This window comes from Rhyacophila brunnea, unplaced genomic scaffold, assembly GCF_057557595.1.
Source record: "Rhyacophila brunnea isolate RB1 unplaced genomic scaffold, BYU_Rbru_1.0 scaffold_22, whole genome shotgun sequence".
Lineage (NCBI taxonomy): Eukaryota > Metazoa > Arthropoda > Insecta > Trichoptera > Rhyacophilidae > Rhyacophila > Rhyacophila brunnea.
In genome coordinates, this window is record NW_028232882.1 from 28,335,917 (window position 1) to 28,363,810 (window position 27,894).

The window sequence follows — 27,894 nt, forward strand, 5'->3', positions numbered from 1 at the left end:
GCTGCAAAAAACCTATTTAAAAAAATGAATTCACTCGCAGTTTTCCAGTGACAGCAATGACACTCTATTATTAAGTGTTGGGTAAATGTATACCTTATGTGTACCTACCTACCTACCTATCCATTATTTTGTTTATCCGGAAAATGTATTTTTATAAAAATAATTACATTAAATTTAAATTACAGTTAATTACATTAATAATATTATAATTTTTAAACAAAAATGTATATATGACAATCCAATTCTACAATGATGATGTGTCATGTGATTTAAATTTTCCATTTTCCTCTATACACAGATAGAATTGGAAAATTGAATTATGTTTACATTAAGCATTTATTCGAATTGTAAATAACCATTATTAGGTACTATTATGAACGTGTTCGGCGGTAGTGTAAATTTGTCGTAGGTATTTAAAGATTCTTCGTTTTATAATGATAATGAAATAAAAAATTACTCCTAAAAATATCTGTGTCTATTTGCGAGTTGATTCTATTGCGCGCGCATTTCGGTAGGTAGGTACTTCGAACAGTGTTGCCAACCGTACTATAATTATAGTATTTGTACTATAATTTTCGTATTCGTACTATGTACTACAATGGTTTCCAAACTGTATGTTACTACGCCTCCCTTTTAAAAAATCTAATCTTGGCGCCTCCCCCCCCTTAATTTCATTAAATAATACACACCTTTTTAAATAGCCACAAATTGGCAAATGGATCCTAGCATGGGCCCCATATCCTGAAGCGGGCCCCCAGGCTAGGATCTTTGGCGGGCCCACCTACCTATCGCTGAGGTTAAGGGCAGTGTGGTGCTCTAAAGTAGTGTTTCTTAAATTATACACAGGAGTTATCATTTAAGCAATTATAGCAATCATCAATAGGTATCACATCAAATTACAACGCATAACTTCATATTTAAAATATTGTATAGTCTCGACACAAAACGTACCGCAGACGCCTTTTTTAACTATTAGAGTAAATTTGTGATGTCTGTTATGCCCGGGCCCCCAAAAACCTGTGGCTACATTTGTGTTAAACTTTTCGCGGCTCCCTTTGAAACACTCCGTGCCTTCCAGTTTGGAAATCGCTGATGTACGATATAAAACAGGTATAGTATGCCCAAAATACTATAATATTTTAAATATCGAAAAAAATACGCAAAAAGTAGTAAAATTTCGATATTGCCGTACTATAAATTGGTACAAAATACTACAATTTTACAATATAAGAAAATTTTGAAAACCAGAGGAAAAAATGCTCGAAAAATGTAAAAAAAACCCCTTGACTGTTTTAAAATAAAATTTATTGAAATCGTCAGTAAGCGTTTTTGTGCGGAAGATGTACCTAAATCAAAGGGGTTATTTTTTTGGTGAGAAGCAAAAAACCTATAATATTATTTTCAATTATTATGACAAAGCGTACTATAATTTTTGCCGAAAACTATAATTTCTTGGACCGCGTACTATAATTCGATGACAAAAAGATGGCAACACTGTTTCGGTATGTACTTCGAAGTTCGAATCAATCCAACGTGAAGTTCGCACGATAGTCAGCTGGGCTGATTTTCATGGAGTAACAGACTCCTGTGTGTTATCGTAATTTATTTTAAATTTATAAATTTGACCCTTCTTTTTCACCATGGCGCACTGTATGCGAGTTTTGCATCGCCAAGTAAGTGCCAACAACATATTTACCGTGCCATACCTTCGATCCACTTCTACGATCAATAGAAAATCTTCGAGAATTAAAATATTTTAGTGCAATCGGTTTCTACGCCACGACTGAAAATGCTGAATGATTACAGCCTGATTTCCTGAAACTTCTAGATTATATCAAAATCAATAGTTTATTCAACATTTTATTTATAATTAATACGATTTCTTTACTTAAATTCAGACTGCAAATGATAATTATTGACTTGTACAATTTGAAGACGATGTATTACTTTACTGAAAATAAAGACAGTTATCTAATCGGGAAAAGGTCGGAATAGTGTGGATTAGTACTGACGCGTATTTTCGTCATAGTAGTGACATATTTTCTGTAATAATTGAATGTTTTTCTGTCAACATAGTTATCTTGCATAATCAAAATATTTCGGCGTTTACAGGGTGGACAGGCGAAGGTTATCCTTACTGAAATCCAACAAAGATGTTTCAGCATCTCTCCCTTATCGGCTGCAGCCGCGAAGGTAACAAATATTTCCCTTATTTTTCGAGATAATAACAAAAATAACATCTTACGTAACCACTTGACATTCTTCACTACGCAGTAACCTAACCCTAAAATGTATGTTTTTTTACAGGTTGCCATGTCAAAATTCGACACAACTGCCTACCTACCCTACGAGAAATTGAACTCAAATCTTTCAATCATAAAAAAGAGGTTAAACAGACCAATGACCCTTTCAGAAAAGGTCCTTTACTCGCATATTGATGACCCTAAGAATCAGGTTTGTTTACATTCAATATTATGTATGTACTAACACTAGTATAAGATAAGAATAAATGGGGGTTGTATTAAAAATATTAGTATAAAGACAAGACTGGTTTACATATCTTGTCAAATGCCATAAAAAGCAATCTCCACTTTTTGACAGTAGCATAGACAACGGAACGTTGTAGGTGAGCGTAGACAGTGCACAATAGTCTAATACCCCGTTTACACATGCATAGATTTACTGCTGACAGTACGTATTATCGCGGCCATAACAAGAAAATGCACGTGTAAGCACGTATTGTCATGCAAGTTGCAAGATTGCATGCATGAATCAAAAAAGTTAGGAAGCTTCTGAATTTTCATGCGACAGTTGGAATTTTTTCGATCTACGCCTGTGCAGTAGAATGATAGTGGCAAACCTGCCGGCAAAAACGAACTACTCGGAAAGACTCATTTTAGGGTTAACCGATTTTTACAACCTGTCAAATAGTACCACAAAATGACAACATCACGTCTTGTTTTTTCTTAGTATAGTAGAGAGGGTAGGAATGTTTTCATGAGTTCTGATAATTAACATGCTGTTGCTGTTAGTTTATCTATTTATTTCTAGATATTCTTAACTATTAATTTTGAAGCGTAAGTTTTTCCAACCATCTTTAATTTCGATACAGTGGTTTACAAATTCTGAATTCTCATGTTACCCTTAATGTCTGTCCTATATAGACCAGGTCACAATCATTGCATGCTGATTCATATATGCCACTATTATCTAAATACTGACTAAAGGCCTACAAATATTTATTTAGGAAGTGGAGAGAGGCACCAGCTATCTGCGCCTCCGCCCCGATCGTGTGGCCATGCAAGACGCCACCGCCCAGATGGCCATGCTCCAGTTTATCTCATCCGGCCTCCCCAAAGTGGCTGTCCCCTCCACCATCCATTGCGACCATCTGATCGAAGCACAGGTGGGAGGCGAGGAGGATTTGTCCCGCGCCAAGAGCCTCAACAAGGAGGTGTACGATTTCCTCCAAACTGCTGGAGCCAAGTACGGAGTCGGCTTCTGGAAACCCGGCTCTGGTATCATCCATCAAATCATCTTGGAGAATTATGCATTCCCTGGACTCTTGATGATCGGTACTGATTCTCACACACCTAACGGAGGAGGTCTCGGGTGCCTTTGCATTGGTGAGTGATACTATTGATGAAGGCAGATTTTAATTGAATTTTAAAAGCTAACCAACAGTAATCTTAGTTTAATGAAAACAATTAATAAATATATTTTAGTGTGCACTATTTATATCACGTTTTTATCGCAGGGCTTAAGCGTCGGCCTATAGTGTCATGGGTCCCAGGTTCAAATCCTGCGTCTGACAAGTACACATATTGTTTTTCAAATTGTGTTTGAGTATGAACCTAATAGGTTGAGTAAGTGGCTGACATCCATTTCTCGTAAAAACAAAAATCTGTTAATACAAACCTCCACTCTGGAGGCTCATAATATGATCCTATTAGGATGGGACATGGTCGAAGAAGGAGATTTATGTTGGATCTCCACAGCCTACCTCCACCCTTCACCACATATATTTTGATTAAGCGAAGTATATTCACTGATTGAACACTGCGTTATAGGCACAATGGGAGTCACTTTAAAAGACATTATGTATGTATTCGGTGGCTAAAACCACATCAGCCCAGCTTTGATCTGTGAACAATTTCATTTAACATACATATAGACATTTTGGTCCCAGATAGGTGTAGTTCTTCACTTGTTCACGCTGAGAGCCGTTGATATGAACCTGTTTTGGTTAGCAAAACAGTTAAGTGTATTTAATTGTTTTATAACTTGCTTTTTGTTTGTTTTATCAGGTGTCGGTGGTGCTGATGCCGTAGATGTAATGGCTGACATTCCATGGGAGCTGAAGTGCCCCAAAGTCATTGGTGTTAAACTGACAGGTAAATCGACAATTACAATTCTACCATCACTTGTTTCAGTTAGGAAAGCATTTGTTCCACCGCTAGATAATATGAAAATTACCCTTAGGGTAGCATGAGTATCTTCTGCTTATCGTTATCCAAAACGCTCTACCCACGTAAATATTACAACCAACCTATATTAAAATTATGGACATTATCATAAATGTCAGTTTGGCACTAGTGAAGACTACCTGTTGGATGGAAGTAAACGATTATAATGAAAAGAATAACAATCCACTCTTAAACCACCGTCAGTTAAACCATCGCAGTCACCAATGCGCTATAATATACCAATATCATTTTTACATAGACGCTTCTGAAAATTTCTTATTTGTTCAAAGCCCAACACTAAATATGTAAATAATAATAGTTACGATTATAGTCCCAAAAATTTTCTAGTATTTAAAGATCATGACAAGCAAGTCCAGAGCATAGGTCTATTGAAAATGAGATAACTGTTAGTATGTCACTTGCAGTGACTAGCAGGACATTATTGTATGTTTTACGAAAAAGCGCAATAATAGTTAGAACCATTGCGTTAATTCTCGGAATTGGGTGTTAGTATCGAATCGTCGCCACTGCTGTTTAGTTACAATAAAAATAGATTACGCATGGTCTTTATGTGTAGTTATTGAACAGTAAGTATTGAATTTATTTGTATGTCAACAATAGTGTAAAGACGCTGAAAAGTGACAGTTGGTTTGTTATTGAAAAAATTATTGTATTATCAAATCAATCAATATTATGAATTATTTTTGTACGTAATGTACCCACGTGTCAAATCTCATAGTTTTCCATACAGCAATAATTGTGTTAGAGAAATATTGTCATATCTTATCAGTACCTATGATAAAATTTACAATACCGTGAGTATGTTGGTATTTTTTTTTCTTAGTGAAATATGCCAGTATCTTGTTATTATGTGATAACATTGCTCTTTTTTTAATTAGGTCAATATTATGTCACTTGTCTGGAAGTATGAAAAAACAAACAATTAAGATTTGTGCTATTTTTTGCAATTATTAATGATAATTCGAATTAATTTAATTATCTCATGGCCTACCAGGTTCATCTGCTAAATTAAAACTAATCACAGTTTTTTATCATTATTCTCATCCTGGGACAAACATTCATTGAACCACTTTCTTTTTCGAGTGCAAACATACAGTTTTTTAAGTCAAGAAAACCAAAAGTGAATTTACTATTAAGGGGCGAAGAGCTCCGTATTCAAATATAATTTAGTATGAAATCGACCTCGGCGTCGTATGCAGTTAATTTAAATCGATCTTTTGGCAAAAATCACTAATCATCGGAGACTGATCAGAAAACAGGGCTGTCAAAATAATATAATATTTGTAAAATGTTAATTTCATCATAGTTTTTAATCAAACCTGTGCAAGTACATACTGATAACTTGGGTGGATATCGTGGCAAACATACTATTGATATATCTACGGGTATATTATTATTATAACCCAATTCAAATTGAACATAGGTTGATACTCAAATACTATTATAGTATCTTTATGATTTCGAGAAAATAATACGATGGAATATATTATATAATCCATTTTGGTTGCCAATTTTTACTGCGATGAATCACTGTGTTCCTTACTGTCTTTTTTTATTCGTAGGTTTGTTTACTATGTACACCGAGAAATTTCCATTAATAATATCGGAAATGAGTTGGAATATAATGCAACCAAAACTGGAAAAATTCTATTATGGGTGTTTACTTTTTGAATTAGTTGACCCCAGAAAAACAGGTACATGCCACTACGTGAACCACAGTGGATATTATGCCGGGTCCAAATTGGCAACATGTTGCCGGCAACCTCGTTAAATTTTACGATAAGTATGATAATTATCGTAAAATTTTTTAAGCCATTATGATAATTATCGTAAAATTTATCGAGGTTGTCGCGCGACATTGTTTTGCGCCAGTGTGGACCCGGCATTAGATGCACAAAACTTAAATAAAATATATTATAAATTAAATTTAAAAAGTACAATATAATTAATTGCGTCGGCAGCCCTGTCAGACACTTTTTCTAGGATTAATAAAAAAATAATGTGTCTAGTGACTGTATGTTAATAATTATTTTTAGGCACTCTTAATATAATATATAATTTCGCCCATTGGCTTTACCTACCACTTGTTTCACTAGTATAAAAGTGAAGTTGCGCAGGCAATAAAAAGTCACTTTCTTTTTATAGGCAGACAGTAAATTCTACGTTTTAAAAAATATGCATTAGAATTAAACAATACCTATTATTTTTAATATGTAGGTCCTAAACATTACAAATAAGCACTATTCATTAGTAATGTTTTTTGGATAGCACATGAAATAAAAATGTAGGTTGATATGTATGTCAACATCCTTCGTATGTTTAGTTGTCGGACAATTTCAGGTTAAAAAGTTATTAATATATTATTAAGTTTATATCGTGGCCAACACATAATCAAAAAAGTTATCATATCCATCATATCAGTTGCAATACTTCCCACCAAAGAACTGATAAACATATTGAATTTAGTAACATTAAATGTTATTAGTAAATTTATTAGAAAATAAATTTTATTAGAAAGTACTATTTTTTGGTCACCCCATAGCTTCACTTCACAAGCTTCACTTGTAGGGAGTTTATTGAGACAAACATTGGCGGCAACCTTTTTATATTAACTAGTAGACCAGTTATTATGGACCACATGTAAAAAAATCATATTTTCAATTCTCAAGGCCGATTCTGTAGAGCGTCCTCTTAAGGCCATACCTTAGTTGAGACACGGCCTAAAAAGATCGTCGCTAGGCGATGCGCGGATTGCGGGTCGCGGGTGCAAATGAGGCATGTCAAACCAAATATAATTTGTCTTATAAATCCAACATGTGTCCATTTAATGTTCTGTTTATTGTTTTATCAGTAACAATAATAATATATTCATTGACATGTTTTCTTTTTAAAGTAAATAGGTAACGTTTTAAGTCATCTTTACACGATTTAAGAATTATTACGGCAATCACCATCACGAAGCAAAATGACGTGTTTCCAGCTCTACATTGTCTCTCCGAATGGGAGCGAGTGCAAAATTTCGTCGCGCCTATGGTTGAAAATTATTTTCCGTTTCACTGATGAATCACCTTAAGATTACAAACATCTGAAAAATTGTTATCCTTCCGCTGAGCTAGGCGTAGAGCGTCTGACATGTCTTTTGTCATATTCACAATTTTCGTAAAAGATTACATTTAGTGTATTCGTCACCGTAGATGTCAAGGAAGCCAAGCCACAAATTTGGCGAAAATGAACACATGGCACATGAACGACTTGTACTGAACACAAAACATTGATATTATATTGAAAATTTAGCCATATGGTCTATTTTAACGCATATAAGGACAGACCACTTCAACCATCATTATTAATAATTAAAATATTTAGATGAACAATAACAAAAATCGCTTATGTTATATATACGCTATTTACTAAAACATAGTAACTGCCAAAGATCTCAAAAATAAACTATTATTCATTGCCACTATGTTTCAATGCGCTAACTTGCTGAATATTAATATTTCTATTGCTCCCATTTATAACCACAATAGAAACATTGCAAAATCTACTGTTAAGGTTGTACCTCAGTTGAGGCACGATCTAAAAAGATCGTGGCTAGGCGATGCGCGGATTGCGCGTCGCGGGTGCAAATGATGCATGCGAAACGAAATATAATTTGTCATATAAATCCAACATATTATGTCCATTTTATGTTCTGTTTATTGTTCTATTAGTAACAATAATAATATATTCATTGACATGTTTTCTTTTTAAAGTAAATGGGGAACGTTTTTAGTCATCTTTACACGATTTAAGAATTATTACGCCCGTCGCCATCACGAAACAAAGTGACGTGTTTCCAGCTCGACGTTCTCTCTCAGAATGCGAGCGAGTCCAAAATTTCGTCGCGCCTATAGTTGAAAATTATTTGCCGTTTCACTGATGTATCACCTTAATATAGTTCAAACTCTTCAGCCTGACTAATCTGTGTTGAATTGGAAACTCTGTCCAGATTATTTTTAAATTAAAGTCGCATGTCGAGTAAATTGAAGTTCATTCAACTATTTAATGGATTTCATGGTACATCAGCAAATATGTAGGAATGTACATTGCGCCACTTTAGTATATGTACTCTTATGACCTCAAATATATGATTGCATTCAAGAATATAGTATAAAAACATATACCTATAGATTATAATAAAGGGCCATGTTTATTTACTATGAAAGGTTATCATTCTAATGGTCAATTTATTGTCATGCTCTGTTTAAATTTATATTTACACAGTTTTTACAATAATTATTGTTTATTTATATTATTTCATGTCACATACCTACCTACTGTTCAACACCATTAATTTACAAATTACCTATTATACAATATGCATTATTATAATATTTAGTTTAAATCCCATCCAAGGATGTATGAAAATATAATATCTAAGTATTTGTTAATTACATATTAGGAACTTTATGCCAGCATTTAAAATTTGGCAGATAGTGTCCCCCTATAAAGCTGGTACCGAATCCCATCATCATTATTTTACCGCTGCCATGGAAAATGTCTTCTTGTACAAAAGTATTATTTCCAAAAATAATAATTAACAAACGTCTTCTAAAACTCTCCGATAAATCTTTTTCATGCGCTACACAATATTCATCATTATATCCCGTTTACACGTGCATGGATTTACTCGTGGCAGTACATATTATTGCGGCCGTAACAAGAAAATGCACGTGTAAACATGTATTATCGTGCAAGTTGCAAATTGTATCAAAAAAGCTCAGAAGCTTCTGAATTTTCACGCAATTACTGGTACTTGCATGCGCAGTAGAATGATAGTGGCGGAACCTGCCGGAAGAAATACACACTAAACTGTACAGAATATATTGATGTCTACCGATTATACACGAACTTTTCCGGAACCTGTCTGAATCTGTCAGAATCTGTCAAATAGCACAAATACGATGACATCGCGTCTTGCTTACGCTTGAAGAATGAGACACTTTTACGTGTAAACCGTTATTACCACGATACATAGTTTGAAATACACACTATTGGTGCAAGTGAATCCATGCACGTGTACAGGACCTAATATTTTAAGGAATCGCTACAATATTAATAATATAATTATCTGTTCAGTGCGTAATACGAATGACAGCAACACTATTTTCATTTTTGCTTTATTCATCTGTCATCGACTTCAAAGTAATAGCGCCTGTACACTTGCAATAATGTGTAAATTAAACTATTTCATTAATAACTACTTTTTACTCTTAATTGTGCTGACTGTCTCGCCAATCTCCTTCTTCAAGCGTTAGCGAGATGCGTTGTTGTGATTCTATGGTGCTATTAATTGATAGGTTGTGAAAATTAGTAAATGGCAAAATGTGCTGCGCGGAGTAGTTCATATTTTTTCCGGCAGGTTCGCCACTATCGTTCTATTGCACATGCACATACATCGTACGACAATACGTGCTGTCAGCAGTAAATCCATAGACGTGTAAACAGGGTATTATGTTTTTAAAATGTAAAATTACATATAAGATTGCTCTATTATAAATATTTTATTGTCATAAAATAAGTCACAAGTTAGTATATTTATTCAATGTCTGGCATGCTAATATTAAATTATATTAATATTGTTAAACGGCCTTGACATTCATTCAGACAAGTGTAATATTATAAATTGCTTAGACTTTGAAATTATGCTGATTGCTGTCATTAATAATTATTGTTGTACTTAGGACAGCATCGCACTGAATAGTGTTAAGGTAAGCAATAATGTTTTTGTTTACTGATTTTATAATAAATTATAAATATCGATGGATTAATGTAGGTGTATTCTACGTCCAGTTTTTAACAAAATTAAGTTATTAATATACACAGAACACCTGTCCGCATACTGTCTCATTCTGTCCCATTTGGATTTTCAATCAGTTAGAATCTTTCAAATTCACATACATACAACATTTGTGCACTATATGGATTGCTTTACTCGAGCAAATATACGCATGACTAAGGCCGTTCAGGATTTTGTCACTGTTTCCATGTGATCACTCATTGCAAACATAGCGTAATATGTATGTATCTTTCTCATGCGTGATGACGAATTTCTGTTTGGTTTTTTATCACCTATTTCTGGGATTACCGCTTTTTTTTTTTTCGGGGGGGGGCACGAGTTAGTATCAAACATACTGTATATTATGACAATGCTATAATCATCATAATAAGCGTGTGATGATGTGAAATTCCTCAGTGTATTAAAATACATATTTCTAAAAATGTAATATTTGTAGATAATATCCAAAGTTTAAGAGATCTATCTAAACAAAATTAAAAAATTCAAGTCGTGCCATTATTTATGTTTTTATTTACAAATCGAAATAAAATTGGCTCATATCCAAAGAGTCATATTAATGTTTTTTGCCGGCGTTCAAATGCCATCTAAATCAAGAATGTTTTATTTTTAAACATAATAAAAATGGAGGGAAAAAAGCACTTGACATAACTATGTTACATAATTTTATGTACCCATAATAATGTACTGTTCTTTTTAGATACAAATCGTTTACCCCCATTAATCAGGCGGTGTTCACCTTCTTCTCCTTCTTCGAAATTCATTAATCAATCGATTAAGAATTCTCCTCATAACTTTGTTTCTACGTACTTCTGGAAACAGATGTAAAACAACCAGACAATTCAAAATACTAGTTATGAAACTTATCAGAAAATATAATATCATGATTATGTTTATAATTGATAGGCAAGCTCCAAGGCTGGGCTAGCCCCAAGGACATCATCCTTAAGGTGGCCGGTATCCTCACTGTGAAGGGTGGAACCGGAGCCATTGTCGAGTACCATGGACCCGGAGTGGACACTATTTCCTGCACCGGAATGGCCACCATCTGCAACATGGGAGCTGAAATTGGAGCCACTACCAGTGTAAGTAAATAATCCATACAACTTAAGTTCATGGTCTTTAAATGCGACAGTTTCGTACAACTGAATAATTTCTACGCTTACAAATAGGGTTACATGCAAATTATACGTAAAACATTTCACCGTAGCACAGTTTGCCGTGAGCTTTCTATCAGAAAGAGATAACCGTATACTATACGGTCTCCAATTTTATTAGATTCAATATGAACAGTAATTCAAAATTCATGAGTTCAAGAATGAAAACCTAACCTAACCTAACAAATAATCCAGTATATCTGCTATTTTGAAGATTTGTTTGCTGCTGGCTTCCTAGGAGTAAAGTGTAAACCGACAAGAACCGTGTTTTATTTAGACATGAATTTTATGTCAGTACTATACTACCCAAAAAGGTTCAACAGTCTTTAATATACGGCCTTATATTTCCGATACAACATTTCACGGTGAAGTGTGATACGGCGAACAGCATACGTGCAAGTTTCCGGACACGTACAAATAGAGCACATGTCCGTCGAAGCAAGACTATTCAAATTTTAACTTGCATGTACCGAAATACATAGCATTGTGCAATAACATACTGTCATCCCAGTTCTAACTTGTTGTAATTGCGATTTATTAGTTTTGAGTTAATTGAGTTGAAAGATTGAATTTAAAATATATACAATGTTGATGTATATACAGCAAAGTAGAATTCTGTAACATAGACTACTTCATGACTATATTTGTCTATAATTTTAATTGTTCTCAGTTAGATGAGCACAATTTTCCATTTTTATTTTAAATAATAATTTTAGCCTAGACTTGTGTTAATCAAGTAAAGTTTAAATTTCATTTTCCCAACAATGAACATAACAAAGTTATCTAGTTGTAGTATTGAGATGACGATATGAAAGTGGTCGAAAAAATGAATTTTTGTATAAAACTTGACCCAAGTCATTCATGCCTGTAAAGCTTCTGTCATAGTAATTTTGTGTCTCGTTCAACTCAATCATGACTTAAACATTGCAGGCCTCGATAGAAGGCACACGCATTACACAGTCACGAACATACTTAACTCATTTAGTGTTGGTAATTAAAAATGCTATGTTTTTGTTGTTTGCTGACGACTTGAAACTCTTCACGGAAGTTGTCACCTTGGACGATTGTCGTCAACTCCAACTCGATATAGATAATATATTAGATTGGGGCAGGCGTAACAAACTGGACTTCAATATTGATAAATGCAATGTTTTATCGTTTACTAAAGCCTCACGAGTATTGTTTTTCCAGTACTCGATGCATGGCAGAGTTCTCTCGCGAATATCATCTGTAAGAGATCTTGGAATTACGTTTGACGGTAAACTGACGTTTAGTGGTCATATAAAGCTATCGCTAAAGATGTTGGGCTTTGTCTTGCGTACTTCCCGGGTCTTTTCGGATGTTACGGTACTAAAAATTCTCTATAACTCCTTAGTTAGAAGCAGACTTGAGAGTGGGTCTGTCGTTTGGGCCCCGCATCAGTTGAAGTACGGCCTTATGGTGGAGAGAGTCCAAAAGAAATTTTTAAGACTCCTTTACTTTCGGCTGTATGGATATTATCCGTGGCTCTATCCGACTGATTTTCTCTTAGGAATGCTTATATACTGTAGCTTAAAATTTAGAAGGGATCTTTATATAGCTACATATTTTTTCAGACTTATACGCGGCGTAAATGTGAACTCTGCCATTCTTGGTGGTGTAGGCTTGTGTGTCTCTGATAATTACCTTAGGAATCGAGGGCATCCGTTGTTTGTTCTCCCACTGTGCAGAACTAACCTGCCATTAGTAATGCCAATTGGGAGGGCAATAACCATGTTTAATGAAATCGCTTCGGATATTGATATATTCCACTTACGTGAGGGTGAATTTAGGTGGACGTTGATTTTTAAATTCTTAAAATAGGGTCTGCTTAACTCACCCGGTATACTTCCTTGTACCTATATACTTAATATTTTTTGTATTTACACATTTATACTGTACTTACATAAAACTGTTTTAATAATATTTCTTTGTTTCTAAATGTCATGTTGTGAACGTCTTAAACTTATAATTTGTAATGTCCACAATATGTAAAATAAATAAATAAATAAATTGAAGTGCTGACAACGCAACTGGCGCGTTTGCATTAGTTGGCCATTAGATATAATTAACATGATATTTAAATGTGGTAATTAAATATTAATTAACAGTTCAGCAGTGATTGTGTTAAGTCAAAATTCATTATTCAACTGCTTTGTGTGCAGATATTGTCAAAGCCTTGAATACTTAAATTCATAGCTTAGGACAGTGTATGATTAAATTTGACATTTCACGCATCTCACATGAATATAAAATTTAGATATAAATACCTGTAGAAGATACTCCCTTGTCAATTTTATGTAGCCCCAAAAGCAATACATTGACCATTATTTTTAACATACATACGTAGGTTATGTAAACAAAGCAACAAACTTCATATCAGAACGTGAACCACCATTTTGTTTTTGGGGCTTTCAATAGAATAATAGAATAATAACTGCCTTCAACATTTCTCATACAGAATCCGTTTTGACGATTTCATATACAATAATTAATTATTGGATTTTCATTTTGTTTCACAGCTGTTCCCGTACAATGTCAGTATGGAGAAATACCTGAAGGCGACCAACAGGAGTGACATCGCTGAACAAGCAAACCAGTTCAAGTCTCTCCTCACCCCAGACGCCGGAGCACCCTACGATGAGGTAAATTAAAAGACAGGGACGCCTTAAAACCCGCTGGATGGACGAACTCATAAAGTTTGGTAAATGTGCGTGGCAGCAAAGAACTAGGGACTGAGAAGAGTGGAGGGAGCTAAGGGAGGCATTCATCCAGCAGTGGACCGCCCCGGCTGATGATGATGTGCGACTTGTCGTTGTAGTCGTAGAGCCCTGAGCTCCTCACTACTTTTAGTGGAAACAGTCCTGGCAAATTGCAATAATATATAACCGATCTATTTTCTTTGGCCAAGATGCATGTAATGTCACAAATCGCTTTACACTATTTTCGGCTGTTGCAATGGACGGTGCAAAAAAATGTAAACAAACAATACGCATAAGGACATGAGCCTCCACCAGTAAATTAGTAGGTGTTTGCCAACTCAATTGCCAGTCATTAACCTTTTATATGCCTCACAATATTACTATGGCCTCAGATTTTTAACAACACACGTTAAATGTAGAGCAAAGCTCTTACTACAATCGCTGTAATATTAATAATTTTTGGCTTAATGTTTCATAATTAATCAAACAGATGTCACTGTGTGTTTAATTTTTTAGATTATGCAAATCAATCGACAGTGGCTAGTAATTATTTGAGTTTAAAGTCGGGCGAGTTAACTCGCTGAAGGCATAGAACCGGTTAATTTTGTTACTAAAACAATTGTACGATTATTTATTTCGATAATTTTACAGCTTATTGAGTTGGACCTGTCAACATTGGAGCCCCATGTGAATGGACCCTTCACCCCCGATCTAGCCCACCCCATTTCCAAGCTAGGCGGCGCCGCCAAGAAGAACGGATGGCCGAATGAGATCAAGGTCGGCCTCATCGGCTCCTGCACCAACTCCTCCTACGAGGACATGGGCCGCTGCGCCAGCATCGTTAGAGAGGTTAATAATTTACACTCTTCAATAATATTATTGCTACCGATCATTATCATCATCGGGAACGAAATTTCCCAGGATGGGTCCTGGATTCCTCCAACAATTCCACTTTTTCATGTTCATAGTTTGCTTTCTAATTTGGTATCCTATGTATAATACAGCAGTGGCGATTTTGTCGGATCGCCTATAGTATACTTAAATTATTATGGTTTGGTTTAGGTAGGGTTTAATTGAATTTTAAAAACTAACCAGCACAATCTAAAAATCGTATTCTTAGTTCCATGAAAACATGACTGACTAAGTTGAGTGTGCCCTATTTATGTCGAATCTTAACAGCCTACCTCCACCCCTCGCTACAGGTATACAGCAGTGGCCAAGGGTGGAGGTAGGCTGTTAAGATCCGCACAAAAATAGTGCACATTAAACTTTCTTAGTCATACGTATTTATATTTATTGAACTAAGATTTACAGATGGTATAGGTTAGTTTTTAAAAATCAATTAAGCCCTGCCTAAACCAAACCATAATAGTATTGGTATATTTTGGGTGATAAGACAAAATTGTGCACACTTTCATTCATACATATTCGTTTTCGTTGAATTAAGAATACATATTACACATATTATTGGTTCATTTTTTTAAATTCATTAAGCCTTGTCTAAACCAAACTATAATAGATACGTATCATTTAATTGTATAATTTTAGATATTTTATAGACGGATGAGGATTTTTTGACTATTGTCTATTATGGCTTGGTTTTCCCAAGGTTTAATTGAATTTTAAAAACTAACCTACACCATCTGTAAATTGTTGTATTATTTCAATGAAAACAAATACGTATGACCGACAAAGTTTCGTGTGAAATATTTATGGCAGATATTAACAGCTTACCTCCACCCTTCGCCACTGGTATACAGTATAGTCAACAGTTCTACAGATATATAGGTTTATAGCCTGAAACAGCAGTCAACGTGTAATGACTCAATTAAAATAGAATTAACAAAAATAACTCTATTTCGAAACCATTATGATGGAGCCCTGCTACGTAAACGTCAGTTGAATTAATATACAGTATTCATTGTCTAGCAAACGAATAGTATTGCAGTAATAGAAGGGAATCAATCACATATATTTACCCAAGCTTTCAGAAAATCATATTGAGTGAAAATCCATCCCGAAGGGAAAACTGTGTCGCCGTCTATGCATACTTCACAATGTTATTAAAATCCAACACCATGTAATTAAGACGCCTAGCGTCTGCAAGACCTAGCGAGGCAGCTGGCTCTGCTAGTTATATAATAATATGATGCTCTACCACCAAGAATGAAAGGTAGGCGAAATTAATTATAATGATAAATTCTTAAATTGATTTTCTTTTCAGGCGATGAAGCATGGAGTCAAGTCAAAGATCCCATTCAACGTCACTCCCGGATCAGAGCAGATCCGTGCCACCATCGAGAGAGACGGAATCGCCCAGACCTTGAGAGATTTCGGAGGCACTGTAAGTACGCAACAAGTGCATACAATTTGTGACACCCTATATTTCTAACATGTTACCACTGACAGACTTATCTACTATTTAATTTACAATATTTTTATGGGGAAATGAATGAAGTCTTAAGAAGCTTCGCTTTTCTCATGAATTGGTCATTTGTTGATGAAATTTCCATTTTTCATTTTATACTGCTAAAATAGCTGACAATCTGGGAACACTGCACTGATGTGAGAGAATTGGGATATATGTATGTAATATGCTAATATTAAACTCTTCCCTACTCATGATTTTATTAACGAACAAAATATCCAATTCATATGTTCTGACATGATTAGTACGTGATCACACACCATCGCGTGCGCGGTAATTAGTTCTTTCGTCATCTGACATGACTTTTTCCAACAATTTTAACCTGTACCTATCGATGTTTTGATGTGTATTGTAAATAGGATTTTTTTATAAAATTTAAACTCAAGAGCGCGATGCAGACCATATTTAGGTGCATAAGTCCCTAAGATACGTGTACATCACAAGTAATTGCGAGTAATGGTTTTGGCGAGAACGTGCCAGCCGAGGTGGCATACCTCCACGATTCTAGGATCCGTTTTCAACTGTCTAATATTTTAAAAACACCCTCCGTCTTTAAGTGCAGCGGGACGAGGGGGTAGATGAATCTCAGTAGATTACTGTCAGACTTCATTCCAGATGGGGTGCAACCACACTCTCGATGACGTTGGCATCGCGGTGATATATATATTTTGTCTTCATACCAAAGGGACACGTTCAATTGTTTTAAGTCAGAATAAATTCCAATTCTGTATTATAGATCTTTTGGTATTCTTTAGATTGTTGATGGAGAATTATAGCATTCTATATAGGAAGGGTAGATTTGGTATTACTATGTGGTTCACCTCACAATTTGTACGTAAACAAGATAATTTATTTCATTTTACGATTTAGGTATTGGCCAACGCGTGTGGACCCTGCATCGGTCAATGGGACAGGAAAGATATCAAGAAGGGAGATAAGAACACAATTGTCACCTCATACAACAGGAATTTCACCGGAAGGAACGACGCCAACCCAGCCACGCACGCCTTCGTCACCAGCCCTGAATTGGTCACAGCCCTTTCCATTGCTGGTGGGTATTTCACCTCTATCACTTTCTAACCAGACAAACTGTACATTATCAGATTAACTGTCTAGATACAAATATCCTTTCTATAGTGAAAAACTCATAGATAGAGTAACATAAAATGATATTATGGGTTTACTGATATTTTAGGAACTCACAAAAGTGATAAGGGGCCCTTGATATATTCAAGAGCAGGATCGTAAGATAAACTTTCAAAGCAGAGAAAATGACGACTGGTGAATGAGGCATTATCTCCTGTTTGTGGAGCCAAGAATAATGCGATCTATTAAGGTGGGACGTTTACGATGGAGGAAACACAATCCCCAAAATTTGACAAGTTGACATGGCTTAACTGTGTTAATAGAGACGACATTATAATATACTGAGTGAAAGAAATTTCACTCTTACTGTCGAACAATAACTTCTTGTCCGCATGTTAAAACTGTGAACTAACAATCTCATCCAGTGCAGCTAATCACACTTCCGTTTTCAAATGAGGAACGTCCTCAAATTTATCATTTCAATTTATACTCCCACGGTGTACGGATCTGTCTATTTACGTAATTTGAAGCTTTTTATAATAAAAATATGTCTGAAACGATCAGGAGTGATGTTAGAATTATTATTAGTAAACTTTTGGTGTACTGCGAAGAAGAAAAGGAGTACCATCTAAAAGGAGAGCAAATAAATTATTTAAATACGCCTCTAGCACGCGCTGCCGCCATGACAGGTACGTCACGACAAGTCTTATACATGTGATTACAGCGACTTCCTGTTATCGGTGATTTCTTGTTGTCGGACAATAGTACAGATACCCACTTCAGTGTTGTGGGTGCAAAATCTTCCTATCATGATGATATGTTTACAATTAATACTTCAATAATATTACGCACCACTGACGCCCTGCAAATTAAAGTTGCCGCGTTCTAGTCTATTCATTGTGGCGATACCAAACAAGATAGCGCATATGCATAAGTCAAATTTATTATTTTTCATTAAAACTTATGCAACGTACACTATTATGAATCACCATTTTTGTTCATATCTGAACCATTCCTACTTATGAATTACAATTTTTTGTCATTTGAATTGTACGGTTAGATTCTGTGAGTAACATACATAATTAATATTGATGTTCTATTCTACTTCTATCTGGTGAAAAAATTCAACAACGTAATCATTGTCCAATCTCACAGTGTGTCTTGTTGACAGGTCGCCTTGACTTTAACCCGGTGACAGATGAGCTGACCGGATCCGACGGAAAGAAGTTCAGGCTTTCAGATCCCTTCGCTGATGAGCTCCCCGCCAAGGGATTCGATCCCGGCGAAGACACATACCAAGAACCACCCTCCGATGGATCAGGTAATTAAATCATTCATTTCTACGTATCTCTAATTCTCACAATTATGACTTGTCTATTCTATTGATCAATGGCGAAGGATGGCGTTAGACTGTTAGGATCTGACATAAATACTGCATACTAAATTTTGTCAATCAAACATTTATTTGTTTTCATTAAACTAAAGACTACAATGTGTAGATGGTATTAATTTGTTAGATTTTACTATAAAATATCTAAAATGATGTATAGTTTAATGCCATAATTTTAGATATTTTATAGAGGGAAGAATATTTTTTATCAATTATGGTTTAGAATAGGCAGGGCTTAATGAATTTTATAAAACTAACTAATACCATAATGTAATATGTATATATACGAAAATAAGTAATAGGGTTTCCATGGAAATAAGCCGAACCGAATGGTTTATGACGGTCTCACCTTACGCCGAAACCGTTTATTGCCGTAATAAAACTTGTCGAGTGTTCACCCACTTAGCTTCGGATTTGTATATACGGGCGCCGCCTTGTTCCATTATGCTCTATTTAAATAACGGTGTTTGTACATGCGTGCCTATTTGAAACAAGTATTCCTTATATTAAAACAGAAAAATATTTTTTCTCTATGGTCAGTTTTTGATGTCTATGGGCACTTAACTGTCAAATAAATGACAATTTCTCTCATTTTGCCGCTAGATATCCGTAGTGGTCCATATATATTTTGAACTCGCTATTACATTTACTTTCATATTATTTCTTTTATTTTTCGATTAATACTACATTATGGCCGGATAATCCGAATGCCGAATAAACGTTATTGAATAAATAATCATTACAATATAAACAAATGAAAGTAAATGGTTATCGTGATAGTATACCTACCTACCATATAATTATTATGCATAAATCGATTCCAGCATAATCATGTGAATTGAGTTGTTCAAAATATTATATTACTTGTATTTATTTGATTTCATGAATCTGCGTCTGATGTGTATTTACTAACGAGACTCTTAAATTTGAAAGCGTCGCCTCTTTTACGAAATTTGCGGCATTGTAGATTAGCTTTATCTACGAAAGCAAAGTTTACTACCTATAAATAAAGCATTCATGATTGAATAAAATAAGCACCAATTATAGAATCAATTGTAAAATAGATAGTACCATTAGACAATAATCAAAATAATACAGTGAATCATAATGAAATACGGAACAAAACAAGAACCTATGACAATTATCAACAAACGCGGGCTGTCAGTTGCGATCTGTCAAAAATGGACTCTGCCGAATAGCAATCGGTTTCGCTAAACTTATGGTAGAGGGGCATTAGGTGTTCGGGTTCGGCGAGATGCTTATGTACTAAATTTGGATGAACGCAATTATACGGGCGTATTATATATCTGGCGTAAAATCGCATTCGAAAATTTTGGATGAACACCCTATAAGTATGACCCATTGCATGCCTAAACTATTATGGTTTGTATATTATGCAATTTGTATTCTTAGTTCAATTAAAACAAATGCATAAATATGATTGATGAAGTGTAGTATGTATGCACAATTTATGTTGGATCTTCGCTCCGAGTATGTTTTATTTTTAGTCAAACTGCTAATGCGGTATGTTTACAATACATGTGTCACATTGCATCAGGTAGATGTAGATGATAGATCACAATTGATTCTTTCTTTCTGTTGCTTTCAGGCGTTTCAGTAAACGTTGACGACAAATCCCAGCGTCTCCAGCTGCTCTCCCCCTTCAAGAAGTGGAACGGAAAGGACCTGACAGACCTCACCGTCCTCATCAAAGTCAAAGGAAAGTGCACCACCGATCACATCTCAGCTGCCGGACCTTGGCTCAAATACAGAGGACATCTTGACAACATTTCCAACAACATGTTCATTGGGTATTTCCTCTGCTTATCTATTTCCCTTAGAGCATTACACATTGACATTTTAAGTTCTTTTCTCACAATATAATTTTTTTTTAAATGTGCAATCAGATTTTTCAAGTGCCATTAAGCCGGATCGCACATACAAACTCGTCTCAACTGCAACAAGTCAAATTTGTCAATATCATTTTGCCAGTGTTCACAAATTAGTACACACAATCACCGCGCCACCCCAGGGGGCCTGTCAGTGTCAGATCACGAAAGAGCAAGAATGTCAAATGGCAGCGATCATAATGAAATGATATTTCAGGTTACGATATATCCTTCCAACAATTGAAATACTAAACATACGTATATTTCTAATTGACAATTATTATTGTACCCAATATTTCCATTTTTTTATTTTCCTAAACACCAATACAAAATCGCTGTTTCTTTGTCGAATGTACAATGACATTTATTCATTTTGACAAGAGGTCACGTCGCGTTGTATGCATGAGCGAGACTTGCAACATTTACTAGCAGTTTTGATTTATGGCCATGTTGGTGCCAAGTTGAATTTCAGTATACATTGTGGCTAAGGATACCCAATCCATATCTAAATATTTACATTTTCCGAGGACGAGATCAAAGGCTCCTTACATATCGTTTTCTGGCAACCACGAGGCAAAGGAAAGAAATCAGAGTTTACGTGTGTGGTTACAGTAACTAGAGTAGAGGACAACCAATGACATGTTTTCTATCACACGTTCCACACTGCACAAGCAACGAGTTTGCAGACAGAGCTCCGCTAATCCAATTGTCATAAATTTGTCAACAGCGCCGTCAACTTTGAAAACAGCGAAATGAACAATATCAAGAATCAACAGACAGGGCAGTGGGGCGGAGTCCCTGACGTAGCGCGCCAGTACAAGGCGGCCGGCATCGAGTGGGTGGCCGTCGGAGATGAGAACTACGGAGAGGGAAGCTCCAGGGAGCATGCCGCTCTTGAGCCAAGGCATTTGGGAGGACGGGCCATCATTGTCAAATCCTTTGCACGGTAAGCTTTCTTACAGGTAGCCCTTCAAGATAGTTACATTATTAAGTTTCTTCTCCTTCCTAAACAATTTGTCCAAGTGTAGTTGGCCGGTATGCAGATTAAGCAGTCGATATAGGCCTCCACAGTGTGCAGGTTTGTATTAACGGAATATTGTTTTTACGAGAAATGGATGTTAGCCAATTGCTCAACCTAATAGGTCCATACTCTCACTCAAACACAAATTAAAAAACAATATGTGATTTTGCCAAACCCACGGACCCACGACACTACAAGCCGACGCTTAAGCCGCTCGGCCATCATATATTCATATTACTTGTACAAAAATTATCGAAAAGTCCAATACTTTCCTTGTCTATACTATTGTATCTCTCCTTATATTGTATCTTACTACGCCATCTTTGTATAATTCTTAAATTTTGTTGGTGGTGGCCCAAACCACAAAATCCAGTCGCTATGCCAGTATTAAAGAAATTTAACAAACGCTTCAGTTGCATGACTTAATTTCGTCATAATTAGGTAAAGTGCAGGTAGCTAAATTGTTGAAGCACGTTGGCCGGAATCCTCTGAAGATGTGGGTTCTAGTCCCACCCGGCACTATGTTTTTTTTCAAGATTTTTTCTTAATTGCAGTAAAACCTCGTTAATACAAATTCCACAAAACCGAAAATCGAAAAAAAAAATCCTAATATGAAATGTATTGGGGAAAGATATTAAAATTTTGAAATGAAAAATTTTTGATTTTCATTAATTTTGTTTACGATCATAGATGTACCTACGAAATTTCCGATTCCGGGTGTTAATGGGTCATAAAATGTCAGGATTATTTATATTACATAGTACCTTCTTAAAATAAGTTATTTATGATGTTTTATGAAAAATCTGACACAATTTTCAATGGACTGGCTCATGAAATAGTGTACTTTATTACGATTTATTGAATATTTTTGTATGCCAGGACTCTGAAATCATTTCGAATTATGAAATTCGATTTAAATGTATGATTTTATATGAAAATAATGTTCAACCGACTTTTTTTTGCGAAATTTTCGAATTACGGCGAATTTCAAATTATCCGTGTTCTTATTAATGATGTTTTACTGTGGTATGTTTCTGAGGTGTTTCCGAATTATATGTTATGTCACATACCTACTATCAAGTCCGTCATTTTTTGTGATGCTATTTTCTATCGAAGGTAATGTTGCCATCTTTTTCTATGTTGATTATAGTACAAAAGGTGGTAAAATTATAGTATTATTGTACTATCACTGATTGAAGGTAATCACATATTGTACTATCTCTTTATTTATAGCATCTCTGAATGATCTCTTCAGCCAAGTTATGACAACCAGTGTTACATCTTTTGTGAAACACCTATGCACTTATAAAGTTTTTTGCTGTTTTCAGAATCCACGAGACCAACCTGAAGAAGCAAGGTATGCTTCCATTGACCTTCGCCAACGCCGCAGATTATGACAAAGTACAGCCTGACTCCAAGATCTCACTCCTGGGATTAGCTAGCATTGCGCCTGGAAAGGTAATATATTTTTATGAATACAAAATTATAGTATTCGGTACTCATTATTCCGTTTAATCACCGCCATCTTTAAATTAATAAAGCCGGAGCATAACTTTTTGCACAAGCAACGAGTGGTCCACTGCCATACTATTTATTGATGACATACTTGTATACAAGTGCAAGTACATGTACAAGCAGAATTTGGTATTCTATAATGACTGAAGAGTATAAATAAGTTATTAGTTATTGTCGTTTAGAATCGACTGTCACATTGTCAAACGTTGTGGTGTATTATGATATTATTATACACAGAAGAAGTTTACTTACTTTGATCGTCACTTCCAATTATTAATAACACATAACCAATAAATCTGATGAACTCCAAGGTCTCCAAGATACGTTAAAATAATCTGAAAGAAATCTGAAACTAAGAATACTCCGACAAGTGAACACGACAGACCCGTTAGTATGAGCACTCTATAGACAATGACAGGTCATCCATAGACAACGGAAGGGGCGAAAAGTAGGACCAGTCGTGTAATGTATCAGCTCCCTTCTTCAGTGGACAATGATTTAATCCAATTCTGCTGACAGCTTTTTCAGTGCTCTAAACCTGGGGTAATTTTATACATAATGTGCTTTCAAAGTACAGATATTTTTGTTAGTTATGCTCGAATTACACAAATCACGCCAAACATCATGAGCGATTGTCGACTATAAATAACAATGATACTGCGATTACATTATTATCTCGTCACGTGCTGTCACATGCTGGTACGGTGACAAATTAAGTATATAGTTTTGTCATTACACAGAATATTTTGAAAGATCACTATCTCTATAAATTCAATTATGGAAAGTGGCAACTCTAATTTATTAGTATTTCAAATTATTATTCATTATTCATGGTATGTAATTTCAATGAATTTTAACAGTTTCTATGTGTGCGTACGTTAAAATGACTTATATTGTATCCATAGATATTATTTCAACCGGCAGACAATAGATAATAGATGTAAACACCAGACATAAATAATAATTTAATAAAAAATCCACAAAGAAGAACATAAAAACAGAGAGTGCGCATTTTGACGTAAGTCGAAAATGTGTAGGCATGCAGAACATATTAAAAAACGTTCATTGAGTCATGCGGTTGCCGATATAGCGCGGTACGCGTGAGGTGACCTCATTGTTATTCTGGCAATTTCGGTAGAATTTGCTAACTGACAATAATCGTTTAAAGGTTCAAAATGTGCTACGGGATGGGGCCATCAGCCTGATAACATTTTAAATACATACCAAGAAAGATTACATTACACACTTCATTCCCGTAGCGGCAGCTTACTGTGACAGTCAGTTAGTACCCTACTAGGTCTGGTATAACAGGCTATGGAGGGTAAAATATGTGATAAACTTAAACATCCATTAAAGAATATTATGTTATTTTCAATAGTCACGCCTGTATCATAATAATATGAATTAAAATTTGTCACGTAAATGCAACGTGCATTCAATATTTGAACACAGTTTGTTTAACTTAGGTTTTATGGCCTAACTGTCATAAAGTACCCTCCTTCAAAACCCTGGTCCATTTTATTAACCTGTTCTGTGCGTGGCTCTTATATTATTCGTTTTGTTTTCCGCAGCCTGTCCAAGCTGAGATCAAGCAGTCCAACGGCAAAGTGGACAAGATTACACTAAACCACACAATGAACGCACAACAAATCACGTGGTTCAAGGCGGGATCGGCCCTCAACAGAATGAAGGAGATCGCCAGTGGGAATTGAGTAAATCTGCCTTGCAATTAATTAAAATTAACTATTATATACTCGATATTATCGAAAGTAATAAGTCATTTCGAAATTCTAAGTCTTTAGATTCTAAGCATGCCGCAATGCTGAACATTTTCACCAAATTCTATCAAAAATGTCTGATACCTTTGGCTTTAAGTAGTTTGATGAAAAAACTATTGTTGGCCATGATGAATGGAAGTCTTGTGCTTTCGTTCAATCATCACCAAGATTTATTAGAAGAGGAGTAAATTGAGTAGCTTCTTTTTTCATTTATATCTTTGCTTATATTGTTAATATACACTTTTAAACTGTAAATAAATTGTTTTACAAAATTTGTAATGAAATAGGACAATAAAATGTACAAATATAAATACTGTTAGTTTTATTTTACGTCACCCTTTGTCATATTTTTAATGTCCACCGAAGATGCCGAAGAAAACCCTGGAGATGGAGCCCTATAGTTCAGTTCAGCAATAAAGGGATCACTAATTTTCATACAAACTCTCATTTTCGATTTCAATGTTCGATCCCAGTGGACGGGCAAATGGCAACAACACGAAAAAGACACCCTATCATACAAAAGGTCTGTATGATAGGGTATCTGTCCTAACCTAAACACATTTACATATACAAAGACTTTTGATGTTTTATGGTCTTTGTTCCTAATAAAAAATACAAATTTTCAACAATGGCCCACGTCAGAAGACGCCGCCATCTTGGAAAAATGGCACACGAAACTGATTTTTTTCACAATATCTCTTCACCAGTAGGTTCAATGCAATGACATTAATATGGACGAAGCATCTAGAAAATAAAATGACACTCACTTTGTGTCGGGTCTGCCGGATGGCGAAATTCATATTTTAAAATCGGTATCCTACGCTCAAATGAACATTCTGCTTGCAAGCGGTCTGGCGACACCGCTGGGTCTGCCCATACAAAATTTCTGACTGTCAGGTTTCGACTGCACCGTTATTATTGTGTTACAAAATGCCAATGTGCCTAGTTAAAAATTGTAAAAAAATCTACTAAACACTCCAAGAAAGATGGGATATCACTTTGCATGTGTTAGTATTATTTATTATTTATAAAATGCCATTTTAAGATATTGATGAATGTTTATTCAATGCAATTGAATGACAGGAACCATTGGACAGTCAGTCGCCTGTGATTCGCTGCTCTCACTTGCGTCTAATCTCCGAGAAGTCGTAAGTAACCGAGAATCTGTTTCTAACGCAATGAGTCATGACACTAATACGCCATTACAATAAAGGTTATATTACTATAAATTCTCGAAGCTTGTATCGCATAATGGAAACGGATACGTCAATGGTCACGTGACATCTACCTATACATCTGTGAATGACTTTCATGCACAATTTCTCGTGAGCGCCGGGTATGAAGTGAGTCGTCCATTTAATATGTCATTGGTTCAATGACAAAAATAGTTATTATCAATTTTGTAGAAAACATAATTCTCTACAACTTTCGCGTGAAACATTTTTTTATATATTTAATACTAGCTGACCCGGCGAACTTCGTACCGCCTCAAAATCAATAATCTTGTGTTAACTTATTAGCTGAATTAAATTCATTTTTTTATTAAGTTAAAATGAAAACTCAAAATGAATTAAGTTCAATAAATGTGCAAAAATCAAATAAAAATGAAATGGATTACATAGTTTTGGTTGGTTCAGATTTCGAAGCATGATGACTACCGAGCCAACCTTCAGTTGTAAATTGTGCGGTGGCAAGCCAGGAAGATCCAATGAGTTTAAAAATTCAGTTGGCTAGTTGGTTGCTTCGTCTTCGTTTGTTAGTGCAAGAACGTAGTGGTCGCGCGGGGGTGGCGCGCCGGCATCTTGCGAAACTCAAACGTATAACCATGTGTAAAATGTTCGTAGACAGTGTCTTTTTTCGGGCATAATACACACGGTAATACGTTTGAGTTTCGCAAGACGCCGCCGCACCACGCCCGCCAAATTACTACGGCCGAGCACTTACACAGTCGATAGATTTGAAGGAATGCAGTAGACCAACGATTTGATTTTGAATTGTGAAGTTTAAGTGATCCACATCTTTGTTCTTTGCCGCAAGAATTGCTCGTTCACTCAAAATCAATCCGTTCGATTCGTCGACAGGAACACGGCCGTTACCGATAGTCAGAAATTGCTTAGAGAAATCTTCGGCATATGGATCGTTTAGCAGTGGCGAAGGGTGGAGGTAGGCTGTTAAGATTCGCTATAAATAGTGCACACTAAACTTTTTTAGGCATATGTATTTGTTTTTATTGAACTAAGACTACAATTTACAGATGGTGTTAGTTAGTTTTTAAAAATCAACTAAACCCTGCCTAAACGAAACCATAATAGTTTTAGTCTAATTTGGGCAATACGACAAAATTGTGCACACTTTTTCATTCATAGTTATTTGTTTTTGTTGGATTAAAAATACATATTGCACATATTCTTGGTTATTTTTTTTAAATTCATTAAGCCCTGCCTAAACCAAACTATAATATATATAAAATATTATTCTATTTATAAAATATTCAAAGTTATGTATGATTTAATTGCATAATTTTAGATATTTTATAGATATACATGTATTTTTTGACTATTATCTATTATGGCTTGGTTTCTCA

The 27,894-nt window shown here is 35.3% G+C and overlaps 1 protein-coding gene across 1 annotated transcript; it reads left to right on the forward strand.

Moving 5' to 3' along the window:
* The first annotated feature begins 1,549 nt into the window (after positions 1-1,549).
* Positions 1,550-25,621, forward strand: LOC147070303 (putative aconitate hydratase, mitochondrial). The gene is made up of 15 exons (XM_085949380.1): positions 1,550-1,673; positions 2,113-2,193; positions 2,308-2,454; positions 3,248-3,626; positions 4,308-4,394; positions 11,233-11,411; positions 14,024-14,146; positions 14,855-15,052; positions 16,428-16,547; positions 17,502-17,682; positions 18,889-19,038; positions 20,717-20,918; positions 21,724-21,942; positions 23,346-23,475; positions 25,104-25,621. The coding sequence occupies exons 1-15, from the start codon at positions 1,641-1,643 to the stop codon at positions 25,242-25,244; spliced, it is 2,370 nt and encodes a 789-aa protein (XP_085805506.1). The 5' UTR covers positions 1,550-1,640; the 3' UTR covers positions 25,245-25,621.
* The last annotated feature ends 2,273 nt before the right edge of the window (positions 25,622-27,894 follow it).